A 22,979-nucleotide genomic window follows, 5' to 3' on the forward strand; every position below is an offset into this window, starting at 1 on the left:
TTCAAGCACCAACTTCTACACATTAGTATCCTTCCTCTCTAACTAACTTTATACTTGATTAACTTGCAATTCCCTTCTCCCACCATCTCTTTTGGAGATGACGCTCTTATGGATATACAATATACCACTGTACCTAGTAATTCAATAGTGACATTACTGTAAATATATAGCTAACAAGTAACCACTGCCTCTACTCTAAAAGGGTGGCATAAGCAGAACTATACCTCAAAAAGGTATTAGAAATCAGAATTAAACTTTCATAGAATATACTTACCTTTCTTTTAATATAAAGAGAGCTCCCAACTGTGCCAGAACTGTGGAAGCAAATACTGCCAAGACTTCTAATCTTTCAAACCTAAAATCAGAAAATTAGGCTTATTACTTCCATTTCAAATGTTAAATATAATCCCACATTCAGCATCTCTAAAATAGACTGTTCTTATAGAAATGAGAAACAATAAAAAAAATACAAGAGGAAAAAAGCAACTCTTTTCAATAGGGTAAATATGTATTTTATCATCTTCTGGATTCTGCATATAATATGAATTAAAATAGCCACCCTCTTCTCTTTTAAAACTTTATTTTTGGCATTTATACATCTAAGACCAATCCCTTCATTTTACAGGTGAAGAAATAGTGGTTAAATGATTCATCCAGTGTAACATTGCTAGTAAGTGTATGAAATAAGTTTTGAACCCAGATTTCCTGATTCCAAGTCAGTATTTAAGACTAAACAAATAAAATCACACCAGATACAAAAATGCACTTTCAAATTAAACTATTATTTTCTCTAAGTTGGCATTTTTCAAACTAGAGACTAGAACCCCTATAAGTTAAGAGAGATTAGAGGTACAGAATGTCAGACAGCTTTTAGAGCCAGTATAAAGGCAACACACAATTTAACAAGAGTAATCTGGTTTCTTCCAACAATATGGTCCTCTCTGTATGTTTTCTTCCTCTTAGTCTTTAAAATCTTGCTTTAAAGTTGAGCAGGAGACAAGCATTTGAAGTCTAGTTGTTTGAGGATGATAGTGTTTTTGTAAGACTAATGGTAGTCTAGTTCTTTTGAGGAATAGTGGTATTCTTTGTTGATGTTGCAAAATTAAAAGGTTTAACGATCATATCCTTAAAGAAGAGAAAAATGGCAAATGCTGAAGGGGATGTGAGAAAACAGATACTATAATGTGCTACTGGTAGAGTTATGAACTAGTCCAACAATTCTGGAGAACAATTTAGAATGACTTCAAAAGGGCTATAAAACTATATATACTCTTTAACTAAGCAATATTGCTACTAAGTCTATACTCCAAAGAGATGAAAGAAAAAGCAAAAGGACCCAAATGCAGAAAAATATTTATAGCAGCTCTTTTTGTAGTGTCAAAGAATTGGAAAAGAGGGGATGCTCATCAATTGGGGAATGGCTGAACAAGCTACAGTACATGAATGTGTTGGAATACTACTGTGCTATCAGAAATGCTGAAGGGGATGGATTCAGAAAAATGTGGGAAGACTTATATGAACTGATGTCAAAAAAAGTGAGCAGAACCAGAAGAATAATGTACAGAATAACAGCAATGGAGTAAAGATAGCCAGCTGTGAAAAGACTTAGATACTCTGATCAATCCAATGATGCATAACAATTCCAAAAGACTCATGCTGAAAAATGCTATCCATCTCCAGAGAACTGATAAGATTCAGAGTGTAGAATGAAGCATATATTTTTTTCTTTATTTTTCTTACTTATCTCCCAGAATATAGCTAATATAGAAATATGTCTTGCATGATTTCATATGTATAATGGGTATTGTATTTCTTGCCTTCTCAATGCATGGGGGAGGTGGATGAGGGAGAGAATTTAGAACTGAAAGTAAAAACAAAATTAAAAAAAGTATATTTCTGAGTTGAATTGCTATCAGCAATTCAGACTTTACAATCACATATTATAGGTAAAAGGGACCTTAAAGGTGATCTAGCTTACCTCACCTAATATAGAAATCCCTTCTAAAACATTCTTGTCAAATGGGTCTCCAGTTTCTGCTTAAATACTTGCCCTGACACGGAGTTCAATACTTCATGTGGCAACCTAAATGCAGGATTTTACATTCCATTGTGTTAAATGTCATCTTGCTAGTTTCAGTCAAGTGTTCCAATGTGTCAAGATAATTTTGAATCTTGATCTTTTCATCTATTATATCAGCTACCTATCTTAACTTTGTGTCACTTGAAAAATGTGTACCTTCCATATCTTTGTCCAAGTTACTGATAAAAATGTACAACAGGATAAAGCCCTATTGCAGGAACATTAGAGATTTCCATACAGGTAGACTATGAAATCATGAGTCAATACTCTTTGACTAGTCTGTTCAATCAATTGTGAATTTACATTAAATGTAATATTATTTCCTTCCTGTTTCATCTTATCCTCAAAGCTATAATGAGATTCAATTCTTTTACTAAAATCATGGTTAATTATGTCTATGGCCTTCTCTTAATCTACCAGTTTAACGATCCTATCAAAATGGGGGAAATAATTATTATGGCATGCTTTCTCCTTAACTAAACCCAAGTTGTCTACTAGTAATTGTTGCACTCTTTTTAAAAGTCACAATACATATAATAATATTTTACAACTGTGCTGGGCATCAGCAACACATCTTTAGTTGATCTGTAGTTTCTACAATTATGTCTTTATCACACCCAGAATCATATTTATAGTCTCCAGAATCCATTTTTCCCCCATTCTGAAAATCTGTACCTGTCTGATCTTACAGCACCTCTCTTATTCTCCATGGTTTCTCAAAGATTACTGAGAATGGCTCTGAAATCATACTTGCAAATTTTTTTTCACATTCTAGGAAGTAATTTCATTTAGATCTGAATATCTGAACTCACTTAAAGTTAGATTTTCTCTTAATCCTCTCATGTCATGAATTTTATTTATTTCTTAACCATGACTGTTCTTCTCTTTTTAGTCTTTAAAGAGAAAGGCAGAAACCCAGTAAGTATTGAGTAGCTAGTTCTGGCCTTCAGAAATGGGACAGTAGACAAGAACGAGGCTAATATGTAGAAAGCACACAGAAAGGACCAGAGAAAGGTAGTCACTGAGGAATTTGGCCTTGTAAGTAAATAGCCAAGAGTTGGATTTAGGAGGAAAACCACTGTGGGAAAGTTCCAGGAAAAAACAATTGAGATGATTAGAGATCCTAGGGGCAGAATAGAAAACAATGCTAAATTTGGATTCAGAGGACCTGGCTTCTAATCTCAACTCTGCCACTTACAACTTGTATTACCTTGGACGAATCACAATCTCTCTGGGCCTCATTTACCTGGGGACGGACTAGATAGATGACTTTTGAAAGCCTTTCCAACTCTAAATCTATAATCCATGCTCCTAAGGCATCAAACCTATTCCACTAAAGATGGGAATAAAAAGGGACATCTAGGCACTATTACAGATGACAACCTCTTTGGGTTTTAAGTGAGCCAAAGCTATTCTAGTTCCATCAGGAAATATCAGAATTCTGTCCAGACAATCCCTTTTCTGGGCATTTGCAACACAATCCTCCCTATTTATGGAAAGAGGTGAGACGGTAGACTCCATTTGTGAAACAGACACACATCATACCTTGCCTAACCCAAAACCAAGCCCAAAGAACCTGTTAGAATCTCCTGCCCACGGGGGCAGCAAGGTAGAGCGCCCACCCTGGAGTCAGGAGGATGTGACTTCAAATCCAGCCTCAGACACATAACACTCACTAGCTGTGTGACTCTGGGCAAGTCATTTAACCTCAGTTGCCTCACACTCCCCCACCAAAAAAAGAATCTCCCACCTTTCCAGAAAATCAAGAGATAGCACGAGGGTGAGAAATTAGTACAGAATTTACCACTGATTTTCTGTTTGTGAATTCTCATTCCTTCCCTGGAGATTTACACTACTATACTCCACACTCACCACACCATCTGATTTGCATTTTAATGCTAATCTGAACTATAAAGCAACATCAACATCAAGAGGTCAATCTTGATGAAAACATCCTTAACTTTTCCTGTCAACTCTGATGGGGGGTTAGGGGGAGAAGAGGGATCTGCTTATCCATCTACTGGTCTTCCTAATACTTGCTACTTATAAGCTGTGTGGCCCTACGCAATTCACGTAATCTCTGTTTGCCTCAGTTTCCTCATCTGTAAAATGAGGATAATAATAACACCACTTCCAAGGGTTATTTCAAGGATCAAATGAGATAATATTTGTAAAGTCCTTTGCATAGTGCCTAGTACATAGTAAGTGCTATATAAGAGTTGATTTCTCCTCTGGTCAGAGAAAAAAAAATAAAGAAGTGCAAGTCCCTCTGATGGCCTCCTCTACCTTCTGAAAAGCTAAAATTCAACTAGAAAAAGGAAAATTTTGCCCATGTCTTATTTTTGGCAGAATTAAACTTCTAGCAGATGTCCAGATGCTTGAAATTCTGCATCACTATCACAACTTCTGTGTCAGATCTGTAACTGGTACAAGGGAAGTATTCATTATCTACATCTACTATCTAGTTCGGTAGTCCACAGTATAATTCTGTAACAATATTGCTTCTATTGCTCTTTAAAAAAAAGTCATTACTCCAATGTTCTCTACCATGTTTCTACTCAGTTTTGTAGATTTCAACACAGATATCTTTATCATAGACAATGCCATTCTACTGTTCTTCCGGTTAGATGCTTGTTCTGAATAAAGTATATTCTTTCTTTGCCAAGGCATGTATCATTGTTTTATGAGAGCATAGTTCTCTTCCTGCTCAAGTTTAAGTTATTTCAAGCTCACTTTGTTAAAGTAGAAAGCTATGAGTACAGCTAGTAGATTAAATTCAACTTCGGTATGACTCCATTGCTATTACACTTGCTATTCCAAGAATCTAGCCATCCTATATTGCATTAACTCCAAAAGACACATTTATCACACCATCTGAAATGACAAGTCTCATGTGAAGGTCCTTTGTGTTTTCCATTACTAAATGATACAATATCCTTTGTGAGTCAGTAAGTGAGTCAAAAAGCATTTGTTAAGCTTATTGTTTATTTACAGTGTGCCAGGAGCTTTGCGAAGAAGTGGGGATATAAAGAAAGGCAAAAGACAGTCCCTACCCTTGAGGAGCTCACAATCTAATGGGGAAGATAACACACAAATAACTATGTACAAGCAAGCTTTATACAAGAAAAATAGGAAATAATTAACAGAGAGAAGGAAATAGAAGTAGGAGGGATTGGGAAAGGCTTTTTGTAGAAGGTGGGCTTTTAGCATGGACCTGAAGGAAGCCAAGGAAGCCACAAGGTATAGATGAAGAAGCACACTGCAGGCATAAGAGCCAGTGAAAATGCCTGGAGCTAAGGGATGGAGTATCTTGTTTGAGGAATGGCAAAGAGGCCAGGTTCAAGATATAGATTTCCTTCTTTTTCATATAATTTACTTCTTATAATTTCAAGTTCTCAGAAAAAAATCATTCTATTATCTTCATCAAAAGGTATTTTCCTCCTTATTTTTTTCACCAGTCCTCTAAGTTTATAATATTTATCTTCAAGAAATTATCTGACTAGCATTTTAAACTGCTTATTATATTTATCTATTTTATAATTAACCACTTGGCAGAAGACATTATTCAAACTTACCCAAACGAGTACACTGGACTTGGTTTCCTCACCATTACCCAGTAGCTTATCAGACATGTCACTAAACTGAATTAAAAAAAAGAAAATACATTTAATTAGAAGTTAGCTATTTCAAGCTAAAGATCTACATTTTAAAAAGCTCAGCTTTAAGAATTAACAAGTTTCTGTGACTGCCCATAGTAAATTAATAATAAGCACTTCTAAGAGGATTATTAACTATTTTATTTTGAATGTGTGCTCAGATCTTTCTTGGATAACTTTCAAGCATTGAATAAAAACTATTGGCAAGTTATAGAGAAACTAAGCAGATCATTTCCATAAGATTATAACATTTTACAGAGTCATTTAGATGGAAGTGATGTGTAAATCCTTAACTCAGTTTTTTAATTAAACCATATTTTATCTCACAAATGACATATATAATATTAAGGTAAGGAAAAATAACATAAAATAATATCTTTTACTTACATGCTCAATAATGAAAACAGTTCTTAAAAGTTAGAACACGGATACCTCTTTATATTAGCATTCTGCATGGGGAATGTAATGCATGCGTAATTGTTCCATCCCTTGAATAGCAGAGTGCCATAAACAAGCCCTAGGCCATTTACCTCAGAGGGGCTATATTCATTTTGTTGTCTTTTTTTCCCAGCTCCAAAGTCTAATTTTTATCCTTCAACCAAATTTCTGGTAAAAATTTTCTTTGAGTGACCAGGCCTGACAGAATGGTGGTCTTACCCCTGTAGAGGTCCACATTAATTAAGTTTATGTCCCAGAAAGTCAATAAACATTTATTAAGCACCAGTTATGTGTCAGGTACCGTGCCAAGTGCTGGGGATACAAAGAAAGGTAAAAAACAGTTTCTGCTCTCATGGAGCTCACAGTCTAAACGGGGAAACAACATGCAAACAATTAGGTACAAATAAGGGACATAAGAGAATAAACTGGAGCTGATCAACAGAGGCAAGTCACTATACTTAAGATGGTTCAGGAACGGTTTCCTGTAGAAGGTGAGATTTTAGCTGAAACTTGAAGGGAACCAAGAGACATGAGAGGGAAAATTCCAGGCCTGGAAGACAGCCAGTGAAAATGCCCAGAGCTGGGAGATGTCTTGTTGGAGGAAAGGCCAGGAGGCCAATGTCACTAGATCTCAGAATAAAATGTAAGAAAAGCAAAAGGGGGCAGGGGAGGTAATGAAAGGCTATGGACATCAAAAGAGGATTTTTGTTTATATGATTTATTTATCTGAAAGTGGCACCCCCAAGGAGATTGCAGCCTGTCAAGGAATTTGCTACTGATCTTGGGACAACGAGGAAAACAATGTTTTGTTCTGGTATACTGGAGATTTTGGTAACAAGTTCCTGTGGAGAGTACGTAATAAATCATCAATCACTTTGTGACATCAGACGTTGTAGAAACATAATGGACTTTGGAGTTTGGGGACCAGTAAAAAATTCTTCATCAACAGGATATGCAACAATTTTTATTCACCAACAAAATAATCAGATTCCTTCAGTCAACCAGAAAGGAATGTGACTCAACTACCATGTTGGGTCAGAAAACATATTGATTGAAGCAAATGGAATAAATATTATCTTCAAAGGTAAAATGATAATATTTTAAAAGGTGAGAAAAATATACTAGTTCCTTTAATGATGTTTTTGAATTGAATAGTAATATATAGTTTGGCCAAAATTTGTTTTTAGTTGAGAATTGCATTTTTAGCTTTATTCAGCAAAAGGAATTTAACAATCCAACTCTTCAGGACCTCATTTGGGGTTTTCTTGGTAAAGATACTGGAGTGGTTTGCTATTTACTCCTCCAGCTCATTTTACAGATGAGCATCTGAGGCAAACAAGGTTAGTAGTGACTTGCCCAGGATCACACAACTAGTTAAGTGTCTAAGGCTAGATTTGAACTCAGGAAGGTAAGCCTTCCTGATCTCAACCCAGTGCTGTATCTACTGTACCACCTAGCTGCCCGAATTACTATTGACCTTCCTCTAATATATGTTGATCAGAAGGTTGTTTTTGAAGGATTCTTAATGGTTTTCTTAAGTTGTGGTCAGGTAGGTGAACTTCTACAACTACATACTCACTAAATTGGGTACATTTTTGTTACTTTTAGGGACAGTGTGAATAATTTTTTGGAGAGTTATATAGCTATATTTAGCATAAGTACAACAATCCTGTTTTTTTTTTTACCTTGCAATATAGATATTTCCATATTTCTGTATAAGCTTTATTTTTGTCATGCCTTATGGTAACACAATATTCTATTGCATTATGTACCAAAGTCAGTGTAACCATTTTCTCAATGTTGGGAATTTTGTTTTTTCATTTTTTTTTACTATCATAAAGAACATGTCTACAATTTTATAAAAATTGGTCTTTTTTTCTTTTCAACTAAATTATTAGTAACGAACTACTGACAAAATCAGAGGACGGTAAAGGCTTGGCAGGAAGTCAGGGATGCTAGCACACTATTGGTGGAGCTATGAATTAGTACAATAATTCTAGAAAATAATTTGGAACCATGCAAAAAAGAAATGATTAATCTGTCCAAACCTCTGACCCAAAATACCCACTACTAGGCAAATACGCAAAGTAGGTCAAATATCCAAAGGAAGGACGACCTTTCCTATATATAAAAAAAATTAATAATAGCACTTTTTGTTTTTTTCTAGCAAAGAATGAGAAATAAAATAGGTGACCAGTAACTGGGAAATGACTAAGCAAATTGTGATATGTGGATATAATAAAATATTATGGAATATTACTGAGTTATAAGAAACATATATGAAGAGTTTAGAGAAGCATGGAACTGACAAGTGAAATAAGCAGAACTGAGAAAACAATACGAACACTATAAATGCAAAGAAATTTTAAAAAGTGAAACCAATCAAACCTAGACCTGGAAAAGTGTTGAGAAAATGCACCTCCCTTCCTTGTGGGGGGCTGTAGAGGGGAGGAAGGAGTGCCTTTGGTTGTATAATACTGCATATATCAGGCAGATGTGGTAGCTTTGAACTTTTTTTTTTTTTTTTTGCTGAATGGATAAATGACTGGCTTTCTGAGAGAGATCTTAAAAATTAATGAAGGTGATGATAGCAATAATTTCTTGAATGTATGGCATATTATGTTTCTATGATTATGAGGCAAATAAAATTTCAAGGTTGTGATTGTATATTTGCCCAATTTCAGCTGTTGATTAACTGACAATTGCTATAAATATTGAGTTCAATAAGTGATTTTTATTAAAAATTTATTTCTCTAATATATATTCCTGAATCTCAAAGCCAGAATCCCAGTCACCAAAATTCATGAATACCATGTTCTATATTGTGGAAGTGTTGAGCTCTTGTGTCAGAAGAGAGAATACCAGTGAAATCACTGATGTATATTTCCAATACTGGCATTACTAAATTAAAGGATAAGGCTAGTTTTATGATTCGTTTCTTACTGCCTGTTTTCAAAAACGATAGCACATGAGGGGATAAATGTACCCATATTTCAGCAGAGCCTCACCAATATTGGATTTTTATATTTTATTATTTAAGAGATGAAAAATTAAAATCTCAGCATTCTTTTAATTTTCTTAATCATTTATTATTTACAGTTATAATTATTTTAATTATTTATTATTAATGAGACTGAACATTTTTCCAAATGTTTATTTACTATTTGTGATTCCTCTTTTATAAATGACCTATTTAAAACTACTAGCCATTTGTTTACTGAAGACCTGATACTACACCTTTAGATCAGCATAAGGTAAGTTACACTTTCTTGGGGCAGGTAGGTGGGGCAATGGATAGAGCATTGTCCCTGGAATCAGGAGGACTGGAGCTCAAATCTGGACTCAGACACTTAACACTCATTAGCTGTGTGACACTGGGCAAGTCACTTAACCCCCACTGTCTCACCAAAAAAAAAAATGTTACACTTTCTTTAATGAGCTGTCTCACAGTGACTGCCATTCCATTTTCTTCTAGCACAATGCTGCATTTTTAGGGCACTACAGTTACTCCTCTCCATTTAAGCCATACTTATATTTTATTTTCCCTAATGGTTTCAGATAACTTAATATACTTTCAGTCCTAGTTTGGATGTATCTCTCTCTCCTACTAAACTGCAAAATTCTTAAGAGCAGGGATCTTCTGAAATTTAAAAAATTTTATATCTCATGCCCTCACAAACACCTAATACTGTGCTTTGCAGCTGGTAAGTACCTGACAAATATTTACTACATTTAAAAGTAAGTCTTCTATCTTGGAAATGCATTACGGCAGAGGTTTTTAAAAGAATTTTGAAAAATTCCTTTGCAAGTTAAAAATCTTATTTCTTTCCTATTTAACTTTCACAACTAAGATTATTTCACCCAGAAGATTACCTTTCTTTTTAATAATACCTTTTTATTTGATAGCTTTTGTTTTTATGTTATCTAATTTCTCCTACCAGGGCCATTCCCTATATCAAAGAATAAAAAAAGAGAAAAAAACATGTTTTCAGCAAAATTGCTGTAACCAACATACTTAAAAAATCCGACATGTTCAGTGTTCCTTATCCATAGTCACCTGCCTCTGCAAAGAAGGGAAGGATGTGACTTCTTATAAGTTGTTTTTGGGGCCAAGCATGGACATTATAATTTCACAGCAATCAGTTTTTATTGGGTGGTTGTTCTTTCCATTTACATAGTTGTAATCATTGTGTATATTGTTTTACTGATTGTGCTTACGTCACTTTACCTTAGTTATATAAATCTTCTCATGATTTTCTGTATTTATCATATTTATTTCTTACAGCACAGTAATATTCCATCATATTCGTGCACCACAACTTGTTTAGCCATTCCTCAAACAATAAGCATGTATTCTACCACCCCCCATTCTTTACTAATTAAAAAAGTACTGTTATAAATATTCTGGTGTAAATGAAGCCTTTCTTTTTTATTTCTGACCTCCTTGGGGGCACACGCATAGCAGTAGAATCTCTAGATCATTTCATTCAACTGATTATACTTCAAAACCCATTTTCATTTTCTAAAAAGAAAAAATCTCTTTGGTCTTTTAATGAAAAGAAGTAATTCTACATGAGCAGTAAGAATTTTATTTTTAAAAACCTACCTGAAAAGATCAAAGATTGTCAGATATGTATAGGCAGTTAAAGCTGTTTAAAAAAAAAGGAGGGGGGAAAAGAAATGTTATTGGAATAATTGCTAAGAATTAACTAGCTTGAGAACATTTGATTGACAAGCCAACACAATTTTCTGTATTATTCAGGTCATCAACTTCCAGCTATCAATATTTATTTTTGGCAATTATCTAATTATTTGGTTTAAAGTAGACAGGAAAAAAGAATTAGGCTTTATTCATATATTTAAACTAAAAAAACTAATTATATTAATTTAACTAAGCAATTACTAAAGATCTACTTTGTTTAGATAACACAGCTTTCCTATATATCTGTGGAAATTGGTATAGAGAAAAACATTGCTATAAGAATAATAGATCAGTGGTATAAAGTGTCACGAGTATTCTCTGCTTTGAGAAAATATATCTTAAAATTGAACATTAAAAAAAGGGATTAATGACATTTTCAAAACATTTTTTAGCTTTAGAAAGAAAATAGTTATCAAGCTTCCTTTAAATATTACATTCCTAAAGTCCATCGAAAATGTTACTTAATTTACAAAAATTAAATTTATATACATTTCTAGAATATACCTAGAATATAAAACAAGGCATATTTTTATTTAAAATCAGAAAACTAAATGTAATTAATAAAACTGTAACATACCTATACTGTTAGTAGAACTGCACCACATAAGTAGGAATCCAGTACACAGTAAGTTTATAGCACCAAAAAGTAAGATCTTCCAGGACTGTGAATGAAAAATTTGTGCTTATTTGCAAATAAAAAAAGAAACAAAAAACCTTTGAATCAAAAGGACTGCATTACTTTACCAGAAATATAATATAGTGGTATATCCTTTTTGTTTGCCATCTTACTAAATTGCCATCTTACTAAAATTACAAATACTGTGCTAGCTATTTTAAATAGAAATACTCCTATGATATGCAAGAGAAGTATTACTCCTTTATGGTTAGGATGCTTTTAGAAAGAAAAAAATTTTGATTTTATATTTAAAATTCTGAACTTAACAAAAACCAAATGAGTATTTTCATGCACATAGCAAAAGAGAAAAAAAGAAGTGTATGTGAAACTGCCAATCTCTATTATGTACAACTTGCTTTTTTTTAAAAAAATAAAATAAATTCCAACTATTTGAATGAAGGCTGAAAATCACTAATAAGAGAAATGCAAATCATAATAATCCTGAGGTTTCACTTCATATGCTACAAATTAGCAAAGACAACAACACATGGGAATAGTCAAGGTTGGAAGGGCTGTAGGCAGAGAGGCACCCCAGGGCATTTTTGGTGGAGCTATGAGTCAATACAACCATTCTGAAAAGCAGATATACAAATAAAGTAATTAAAATGTTCATATCCACTGATCCAGACATTCCACTAATATGTTTAAATCTCAAGAAGGTCACAGATAAAAAAAAGGCCTTACATACACCAAAATATTTATAGCAGCACTTTTTATGTAGCATGAAGAACTGGAAACAATGTAGATGCTCATCAAACAGAGAACAGCTAAAGAAACTGTGGTACAAGAACATGATGGAACATGAGTGTGCCATAAGAAACAATGAATATGATGAACACAGAGAAATATGGAAATATTTGCTAGATCTGATGTTGAGTGAAGTAAGTAGAGGCAAGAAAACAATAGACACAAGGACCACAACAATGTAAATGGAAGGAACCACAAAATAATCAAAAGTGAACGTTGCAAAATTACAAAGAACAAAGTGTAGACTCAAACGAGATTTGAGAAGGCACCCCTGGCCTACTTTTTGCAGATCTGGCCAAGTTCACAAGTGGAACACTGCATGCATTTTCTGACTTTTAAAAAATATATTCCTGAGGCAGAGTGAAGGCAGGAACTTGCCTGACCTCTCCCCCAAACCCCTCCAAACACCTTTAAAAATGACTTTAAACAAATTCTAGAGCAGTAGAAACCACAAAAAGACAGAGTGAAACAAATTTTCAGCCCAAGACAATCTGGAAGGTCAATAGTAAAGGTCTGTTGCACCAGGCTGAGAAAGAAGCACAGTCCAGTGCAGGCCACATCAGCACAGACCAGGCCCCAGGAAACCAAGAGTAGGAGGTTTGAATGAGGGGACTGAATCACTGGAAGCAGTGGCAGTTTCCAGATTTCTCTGCCCACAAACGCCAAAGACAACTTAGAAGGTCAGCAGGAAAGACCTGGGTGAGAGAGGAGCCCAGTCTGGCCCCAGCAAACCAGGAACAGGTCTTGGGAGTGACTGAATCAGTACCGGCAGGAAGCTGTTTCTGGTGCTCTTAGCCCATAGAGGGTATGGGGATCAAACAACTGGTCAGAAGGAGACTAGAGGGGTTTCTTTGTTAGCACTGAGGCAGAACTCTGTTGCTTTGTCCATACTTAGATCTGGGTCCCAGTCCTGAGTGGTGGTCCTGGGACGAAGAAGAGCACTAGAATAGCAGAGCTTGTGGCCTCAGTGGAGACAGGACGCTCCTCACGGTTCCAGGGCAGAAAAGAGTGCTTGTGGTCAATCACAGACCAGATGATGGGAGAGGAGTAAACACCTCTCCTTAGATCATATCACCCTGGAAGAAATGAAAACTTACAGGTCCCTAGAAGTATCTCTGAAAACAGCTTCACAAAACCCCTGAAGCTTGGGAAAGTTTACCCTCCACACCGAAAGTAGAGCCCTACTTTAACAAAGAGTAAAAAAGTCAAGCAACAGATTGGGAAAATGAGCAAAGAACAAGAAAAACTTCTGACTATAGAAACTTACTTGGTGACAAGGAAGATCAAAACATACAACCAGAAGAAGACAACAAAGTCAAAGCCTCCAAGAAAAATATGAATTGGTTTCAGGGCATGGAAGAGCTCAAAAAGGATTCTGAAAAGCAAGTAAGAGAAGTAGAGGAAAAATTGGGAAGAGAAATGAGAGTAATGCAAGAAAATCGTGAAAAACAAGTCAACAGCTTGCTAAAGGAGACCCAAAAAAATACTGAAGAAAATAACACAAAAAATAGCCTAACCCAAATGGCAAAAGAGGTCCAAAAAGCCAGAGAAGAAGAATGCCTTAAAAAGCAGAATTGGCCAAATGGAAAAGGAGGTCCAAAAGTTCACTGAAGAAAATAATTCCTTAAAAATTAGAATAGAGCAAATGGAAGGTAATGATTCTATGAAAAATCAAGAAATTATAAAACAAAACCAAAAGAATGAAAAAATAAATGACAATGTGAAATATCTCACTGGGAAAACAAATGACCTGGAAAATAGATCCAGGAGAGATAACTTAAAAATTACTAGACTACCTGAAAACCATGATCAAAAAAAGGGCCTAGACATCATCTTTCAAGAAATTATCAAGGAAAACTGCCCTGATATTTTAGAACCAGAAGGCAAAATAGAAATTGAAAGAATCCACTGATCATCTACTGAAAGAGATCCCCAAAGGAAAACTCCTAGGAATATTATAGTCAAATTCCAGAGCTCCCCAGTCAAAGAGAAAATATTGCAGAAAGAAACAATTCAAATACTGTGGAACCACAATCAGGATAGCACAAAATGTAGCAACTTCTACATTAAGGGATCAGAGGACTTGGAATATGATATTCCAGAGGTCAAAGGAGCTAGGATTAAAATCAAGAATCATCTACTCAGCAAAACTGAGTTTAATCCATGAGGGGGAAAAATGGACATTCAATGAGATACAGGAATTTAAATGCATTCTTTAGAAAAGACCAGAGCTAAATAGAAAATTTTACTTTTAAATACAAGACTCAAGGGAAGCATGAAAAGGTAAACAGTAAAGAGAAATCATAAGGGACTTATTAAACTTAAACTATTTACATTCCTACATGGAAAGATGATATTTGTAACTCATAAGACCTTTTTCATTATTAGGGTAGCTAGAAGGAGTATTATGTAGACAAAGGGCACAGGTGTGAGTTGAGCATGAAGAGATGATATCTAAAAAATAAAATTAAGGGTGAGAGAGGAGTGTACTGGGAGAAAGAGAAAGGGAGAGATAGAATAGGACAAATTATATCAAATAAAAGAAGCAAGAAAAAGCTTTTACAGTGGAGGGGAAGAGGGGGGAGGTGAGAGGAACGAGTGAATCTCACTCTCATCAGAATTGGCTTAAAAAGGGAATAACATACACACTCAATTAGGTATAGAAATGTATTTTACTCTACAGGAAAGTAGGGGGCAAGGTGATAAGAGAAGGGGGGGTGATAGAAGGGAGGGCAGATTGAGGAAAGGGATAATCAGAAGCAAACAATTTTGAGGAGGAACAGGGGGAAAGGAGAGAAGAGAATAAGTGGGGGGCAGGATAAGATGGAGGGAAATAAAGTTAGTCTTTCACAACATGACTATTATGGAAGCATTTTTCGTGACTACATATGTATAACCTATATCAAATTACTTGCCTTCTTAAGGAGGGGGTGGGTGGGGAGGGGGGAAGGGAGAGCAGTTGGAACTCAAAGTTTTAAAAATGAGTGTTAAAAATTGTTTACATGTAACTGGAGAAAAAATAAAATACCAAAAAATAAAAAAAAAAAGATATTGCTTGGTTTTGCTGTACTTTTTTCCTCTTTTTTTTTCTTTAAAAAAAAATTTGTCATTTGGGATGGCTCTGGAAGGGGCACTGGGGGAATAATAGGAGAAATTCAGGAATTGTTAAAAAAAAGATATTAAAAATTTTTTTTTAAATAAATTCAACACTAACTTTCAAAACTATCTTTTTGTCTGTGATCCTTTCTGGCCTTATGTTTTCTTCAGTGCTTTAAAAAAAAAAATGGTTCAATGACCCTCTTTTTCTTTTGGCCACTCTATCCATAACTTCCCTCTTCCCACCACCTATTACCCAATGAGAAAGAAAAAACAAAAACAAAACCCCCAAAACTCTTCTAATAAATGAATGAGAGTGTGTGTGTGTGCGCACGTGTGTGTTTTCTCCTCCAAGCAAAACAAATGTCCACATTGGCTGTGTCAAAAAATGTATGTCTTACTCTATATCTTGAATCCATCAGCTCTCTCTTAAGAGGTGGGTAGCATACTTTATCATCAGTTCTCTGGAATCACAGTTGGTCATTGCAACGAACAACTCTTCTGAAGTTTTTTTTTTCTTATGATGTTGTTATTGTATGAATTGTTCCCTTGTTTCTGCTTAGTTCATGTGTGTTCTCAGATTTCTATGAAACTGTCTCCTCTATCACTTCTTATGATTCAATAATATTCCATTAAATTCACCTACCCTCAATTTCCCTCATCTATTTTTTAAACTTTAACATCTCCACCTTCTCTTTTCCTTCTCATCAACAGGATCATCCATAATATAAAACTGCAAGGGCCCTCAGAGCCCATGACTAAAACCTAATCCCCTAACTTTACAGATGAGTAAACTGAGAACAAGAAGTTAAGTGACTTGCCCAGGGTCACACCTTTAATTGTCTGAGGTAGAATTACAACTTAAGCCCAATGCTCTATCTATGGTGCCACCTAGCTGCCTATAAAAATAGAGACAGAGAGGATGTAACTTGCCTAGGTTCTTTTGAATCCAAATGCAACACTCTTTTCATTAGCTCTCACCCTCTCTCCAAAGGAGAGATAAAGAGTCCACAGGTATACTACTAAGACCAATCTCTTGACCTGTACCTTTGATCACACTTCCTCCTGCTTCCCCAGGATCTGGTTTCAAAAGTCACTGAATTCAACAAACATTCATCAAGAGGCTATTATGAACAAGGCACTGGCATTTCCACTTCTCATGAAAGTGATTTTCCAGCCAAGTCAATAAATCAACAAGCATCAATTGAGCACTTACTAGTGCCAGGCACTGGACTAAGCACTGGGAATACAAATAAAATAGAAAGAAAGACAGTTCTTCACATTGCAATGGAGGAAGACAACATGTAAAACGAAGCTGAAATGGGGGAATGGGATAGGGGTGCTCTGATGGAGCATGGTAGCGCAAATCCAGAGAGTCAGGAGTAGAGCCTGGAGAGGAAAGAAGACATGGTAGATCTGGGTATCTTTCCTAGGAAATCAATAAGAGACAGGTAAAAAAGGACTGAGGTGCATTTAATAATGGTCCTAATTGAAATCATTCAACATTTTTCTGTAGTAGGTCAAGCTATTTTCTCTGGCAATGAATGATCTTGTAGTCCAGAAACAGAAGCACAGAAAGTAAACTGTGGAAAGGAGCCAGAACTGAGGATTAATACGCCTTAGATAGCATAAGTTTAATAGGGTGAGAGTCACAGTGTTTTTAAGAACACCGGAAAACTGATCCAGGCTGGGCAGGGTTAATAGTTTATCCTTTCAAAATGAACACAGTTTTGAAGTAGGTTTTTTCTCCTATATGAGTATAGATTTCCCCAGGTGTCCTTTAGTGCAAATTATTCATTATAATAGTTTTTTGTTCTTATATCACCAGTTAAGCATGCCATTTGAAATTTAATAATCAGGGTACTGAATTAAACATACAGAATATATTGATTATAGAGTACATAGAATTGAAATCTTTCTAAAATGTTAGCAGGTCCTGGTCCTATGCAACAATAGTGTCAACAGTACCAAAGTTTCTGCATATTATCCATATTTCATTGAAGTCACATTTTATTATTTTGAATAAAATGATGGTAACAGAAACAATATAGAAAAAAATTCTTAGGTATGCCACCAAAAAATGTGCTATTCACAACTTCACCTGTTTTTTAAATAGTCTTACCTCAACCATTTCTTTTGTTCTAGTTTACCGCTTGACTTATGAATGAGACAATATACCCCCAGACTGTAGGCACCACTGAGGAAAATTAAGATTATGAGAAAAACACTAACCAATTTTTCTTCAAATAATTTTTAAATTAGACCAATAATCTCTACTTAAAGCATTTCCTTCAAATTATAATCACAACCATGTATTAAAAATTGACTTACCCTTCGATCTGCTGCTACCAATTTAAATTCCTGGGATAACTTGCCAACAAAAGATCTTTGTGATTTTCGAAAGAGATGTATTGTCCCCTGTAAAAAAGAAACAATGTAACCTAAATAAATATTTCTTTACCGTGTAAGCATAACATTTTACTGAGTGTCTTATCTATGTTTTCACAATACAGATTCAATGTGAAGTGGAAGATGCCAATCAGTCTGCTAATTCTGAGTCTATGTTATTAAGATGACATTTCTGAAACAACCATAAGAGCAAGAGAGAGACAGATTCCCAATAGACTTTCACAAAATCTCTATCCTGTATCCTGATGCTATGCCCTATTACCTCTAACCTCCATATATTTCAAACAACTATTGTCCAAACTCTATGACTAAAGAATTTCAAACAAAAAGTATAAAACTGCTGGGTTTTAAAGGGAAGGAAAAGTCAGAAACTTTCAGTGTTATTAAAAAATAAGTCAACTGATCAGTGTGAAGTATTTCAATATCTATGTCTTTAAACAAATTTTTTTTTCTGAAAATTACACAGAGAGCAAAGGCCACATAATTACTAAACCAAAGTTTGCTTCATTTTTATTTTTTTTACCAATTTAGTCATGTTGTGAAATATACAGACCCAAAGGGGAAAAAAAAACAAAAAATACAGAAAATGAAAAATAGTATGCTCTGATCTGCATTCAGACTCCGTCAATTCTTTCTTTGGAACTGGATAGCATTTTTCATCATGAGTCCTTTGGAATTATCTTGGATCATTACATTGCTGAGAATAGCTAAGTCTCCATAGTACAGTATTGGTGTTACTGTGAACAATTTTCTCCTGGTTCTGCTCACTTCACTTTGCAACAGTTCATATAAGTCTTTTCAGGTTTTTCTGAAATCAGCCTGCTCATCATTTTTTTTTTTAATTTCTTTTCCAATTACAAATAAAGATAGTTTTCAACATTCAATTTTTGTAAAATTTTGAATTCCAAATTTTTCTCCTTCCCTCCTCCCAGAGCAAGCAATCTGATATAGTTTATACATATATAATCATGTTAAACATATTTCCACATTAGTCATGTTGTGAAAGACGACTCAGAACAAAAGGAAAAAACCATGAGAAGGAAAAAAACAAAAAAAAAAGTGAAAATAGTATGCTTTTATCTGTATTCAGACTCCATAGTTCTTTTTCTGGATGTAGTTAGCATTTTCCAGCAGGAGTCTTTTGGAATTGTCTTGGATCATTGTATTGCTGAAAAGAGCTAAGTCTATCATAGGTAAATCATCTCACAATGTTGCTGTTGCTGTGTACAATGTTCTCCTGGTTCTGCTTACTTCACTCAGCATCAATTCATGTAAGTCTTCCCAGGTTTTTCTGAAATCCACTTGCTCATCATGTCTTATAGCATAGCAGTATTCCATTACATTCATATACTACAATTTGTTCGGCCATTTCCCAACTGATGGACACTACAAAAAGAGCTGCAACAAATATTTTTATATAAATAGGTCCTTTCCCCTTTTTTGGATCTCTTTGAAATACAGACCTAGTAGTGGTATTTCTGGATCAAAGGGCATTAAACTCAAATTTAAAATTCTAACTTGGCTACTACAAGTGGCCACTTAATTGATATATTCCAGTTAAATAGTTGACCAAATCCTTGAGGGAGCAGAGGCATGGAGCTGTGACAAAAGATTAGAAATCTTGAAATAAAGCTGAAAATAGCTTCTTACACTTACACACACACACACTTCCCCTCTCTAATTCAAGGAGACATGAGACCCCTCAATTCAATAACTCAATTTCACAAACATTTACTGAATACCTACTATGTGCTAGGAATGTGCTAGATGCACAAGGGATACAAAGACAAAACTAAACAGTTTCTGTCCTTAAGTTTTACTGGGCAAAACAAACATGTAAAAGTAGAAGTCAGTAATTCCATCACCCAGCATTTATTGAGTACTTACTATGTGCCTGATACCGTGTTAAACTCTGGGGATACAAAGAAGGGGGAGGAAAACATAAGTAAACATAATTTTCAAGGCAGCAAACTTCCAAGGCAAGTATCTGTCATCCTGGCTTCTATTCTCCCAGAGAGTACCTAGAAACTTTATAGCATCATATAGATTTAGGACTGTAAGGGACCTTAGAGGCCATTGAGTTCAGCCCCTTCATTTCACAAATGCCAAAAGGAGGCACAGAAAATGACTTGCCCAGTTACAACAGGTGACTAAAGCCAGATTGGAATCCAGTTCTTCCTTATTCCAAGGTCATTGCCCTAAATTACTTCAAGATGCAGCTCAAATCCTACTTTCTGCAGAAAGTCTTTCCTGGTCTGCCCCAACACCCTTGGGCCTTCCCTCTGATTAGCTCCAATTTACTATTTATATATTGTCAAAATGGGCAGCTATGTGGGGAAGTGGAAATAGAGCCAGCCCTGGAGTCGGGAAGACTCATCTTCCTGAGTTCAAATCTGGCCTCAGACACTTAGTAGCTGTGTAACCCTGGGCAAATCACTTAACCCTATTTGACTCAGTTTCCTCTTCTGTAAAATGATCAGGGGATAGGAAATGGGAAACCACTCCTGTATCTTTGCCAAGAAAACTCCAAATGGGGTTACAAAGAGTTGGACACAACTGAAAAGACTGAACAACAACATGTATATTTGAGTGTGTTGTCTCCATTACAAAACATATATGGGAAACATACACACACATATATCTTATAAACATATATATTTGTGCTCTGTCTCCCCCATCAGAAGGCGAGCTTGAGGGCAGGGACTATTTGTTTTTTGCCTTTCTTTGTATCCTCAGCACCCCAGGACCCGAATTTAGTAGGCACTTTATAAATGCTTGTTGACTATTCCTGTCCAGTCATCCTTGGCAATTCACTGGATATGGGGAGATGAAATCTTACGTTGTTTTGATTGGCATTTCTCTGTGATGTGGAGCACTTAAAGCCTGGTGCACTACAAGTGCTTAATAAATGCTTGTCTATACTGTCCTCGCATTAATAACAATTCTCATTTTGAGAATTCTTTGCTAATGTCCTGGGACCGCTCATGCCCTGCGGGGCGCCTCTTAGTCTAGTTATTTTTACATTAAAGCAGAGTGGAGCCTCAGGCACCTGTGGACAGACCAAAGCACCGGGCAGCCCGAGGGCGCGGGAAGTCGACTCCAATCCGGCGGGCAACCGCAGCTGCCCCCGGGCCAGTGAAGGCAGGAGCAGCCGACCCCAAGGTCACTGGCAGCCGCCGGCAGCCCCCAGCAGCCCCGACAGCTCGGGAGGCTGGAGGCCCCGACAGATGGGAAGAGGAAGCTGAGAGTGGACGCGGGGTGCGAGTGGGGGAACCTTCCAGGAAGCAGCTGTCACCTCGCTTCCGGAGAGACAGAGGACGGAAGCCAGCCGAAACGCCCCAGCCCCACCTCGCCAGGGCCGCCGCACTGTACAGTGGAGGCTCCGAGGGAGCGCCACATACCCCGCGTTCCGGCCCCGGGCCCGCGGCCCACAGCCCACTCACCATGATAAGGGGCCGCGCAGCTCCCGCCGCCGGAAGTCGTTCTGCCACTGGCCGGCTGCTCCCCCCCGCCTCCCTCCGAGCGGAAGGGGCGGGACTAACGCAGGCGATTGGCTGAGGTAGAGGAATCCGGAAGTGAGGAGAGCCTAGATCTCGGAGGGAGCTACGAGAGTGAGGGTATCACAGTAGTTGTGTTGTTTGTGAACCGCGTTAGCCTGAACCGAAGGGGCCCAGCGTGCCCGTAGGCTGCAGGGACAACCTGCTCAGAGCCTAAAAGGGAAGGCAGGTTCATTGCCTGAGGGGGCAGAGATTATTAAGTGGCAGAGCCCGGATTCCAGTTCATGGTAGACTTTCCCAAAGGCTTTTCTGGGATGTCTAAATATGTGTCTTATGGTAGACTTGTCTGAAAGTTGTTTTTTTTTTTGGTGGGGGGGGTGTCTTGTGATAGACTTGTCCAAAGGTTTTTTTTTGTTTGTTTTTTTTAGTATCTGTGTGTCTTATGGTAGGCTTGTCTGAAAGCTGTTTTGGGGAGAATGTGTCTTATGGTAGATTTTCCCAAAGGCTTTTCTGGATGTTTGTATATGTGTCTTATGGTAGACTTGTCTGAAGGCTTTTGGGGGGATGTTTGTGTATGTGTCTTATGGTAGATCTATCTGAAGGCTTTTTGGGGAATGTCTGTATGTACACCTCTGATTTGCCTTGGTGCCAGTAGTTCCCAGCTGAGAAAACCCTCTCCACCTCTGTAGGTATGATGCCTGCTCTTGGATTTATAATCTCGGTGACCTGTTGTAAGGTCCGGAATTCCTCCACCTAGGGAATCTTGTATCCCCCTCTGAAACAGTTTAATACCAAAGGAAGAGATCAAAGAGCTCCAGACTGATTACAGGTAGTAGTTTAATCAATTGGATTACTTACATTGGGGACTAGTATGATGGATCCCTGCCAAGAATTTAGATAATCAGTGGTCTGGGGCAGCAGCCAGACTAATGGTGGATCCCCATGAAAGAACCCCAAAAATCCCTGTGGTAATTATAGAAAACAGATAAAGGGAGGAGGAGCTGGAAAGTGCATCGCTACTGATTGGTGGCTGTTTTTGGTTTTCTGCTGAGTAAGGAGCTTGGGCATTAAGCCAATGTTAAGCCCAAACATAAGTTTGTGTATTGATCATGTACCAGACACATATGGGTCATGATATTCTTGTTATGACTTTCATAGGTCATAGTATTTAAGTTTTGCCTCAGTGTCAAAATTATGATTCAGTATCTTAAGTTTTGATTTTTAACAAGTCATCACTTTTGGGCTTTTACTTTCACAGAGTTTAAGTTTTTATGAATTTTCACTTACTGCTGTATTTTATGACTTCTCCCCAATCGGGACCCCAAAATCCACCCCTGAAGAGCCACCCACCCGAACATTCTTTCCAAGTAATTTCCACAAGGTCTCTGGGGTGGCTGTATACTAGGGTGTTTAGGGCCTTTTTGGGTATAGCCAAGATGGTCCCATTTGTAAGCATAAACCACACAAGCAATATAAGCACACATAGGAAAACAACGTGACCGATGAAAAAAATTACCACAACTGTTAACAATTTTCTTCTATCCCACCTGTAGGGAGGTGAAGGAAGAACCAATGGCATTTGAGGATTAATGGGAGAGCTGAATTTCTGAACTTAGTACAGGTCAGCTGAGTTTCTGAACTAGGTTCAGAGACAAATAAACATGGCTTGGACAGTTTT

The 22,979-nt window shown here is 36.6% G+C and overlaps 1 protein-coding gene across 1 annotated transcript in view; it reads right to left on the reverse strand.

The window, feature by feature from the left end:
- SLC30A6 (solute carrier family 30 member 6) overlaps nt 1-21,303 on the reverse strand; it is a 39,048-nt gene extending 17,745 nt beyond the window's left edge. The window contains exons 1-6 of the mRNA XM_027850477.1: nt 21,248-21,303; nt 17,727-17,813; nt 11,454-11,538; nt 10,781-10,823; nt 5,656-5,721; nt 275-355 (exon numbers count right to left, since the gene is read on the reverse strand). Coding sequence (XP_027706278.1) covers nt 275-355; nt 5,656-5,721; nt 10,781-10,823; nt 11,454-11,538; nt 17,727-17,813; nt 21,248-21,250 — 365 coding nt within the window. The 5' untranslated portion in view covers nt 21,251-21,303. The remainder of the gene's footprint in view (nt 1-274; nt 356-5,655; nt 5,722-10,780; nt 10,824-11,453; nt 11,539-17,726; nt 17,814-21,247) is intronic.
- Between the last annotated feature and the right edge of the window lie 1,676 nt (nt 21,304-22,979).

The sequence above is a fragment of the Vombatus ursinus genome, unplaced genomic scaffold (assembly GCF_900497805.2).
Source record: "Vombatus ursinus unplaced genomic scaffold, bare-nosed wombat genome assembly UNPS02009062.1, whole genome shotgun sequence".
Classification (NCBI taxonomy): Eukaryota; Metazoa; Chordata; class Mammalia; order Diprotodontia; family Vombatidae; genus Vombatus; species Vombatus ursinus.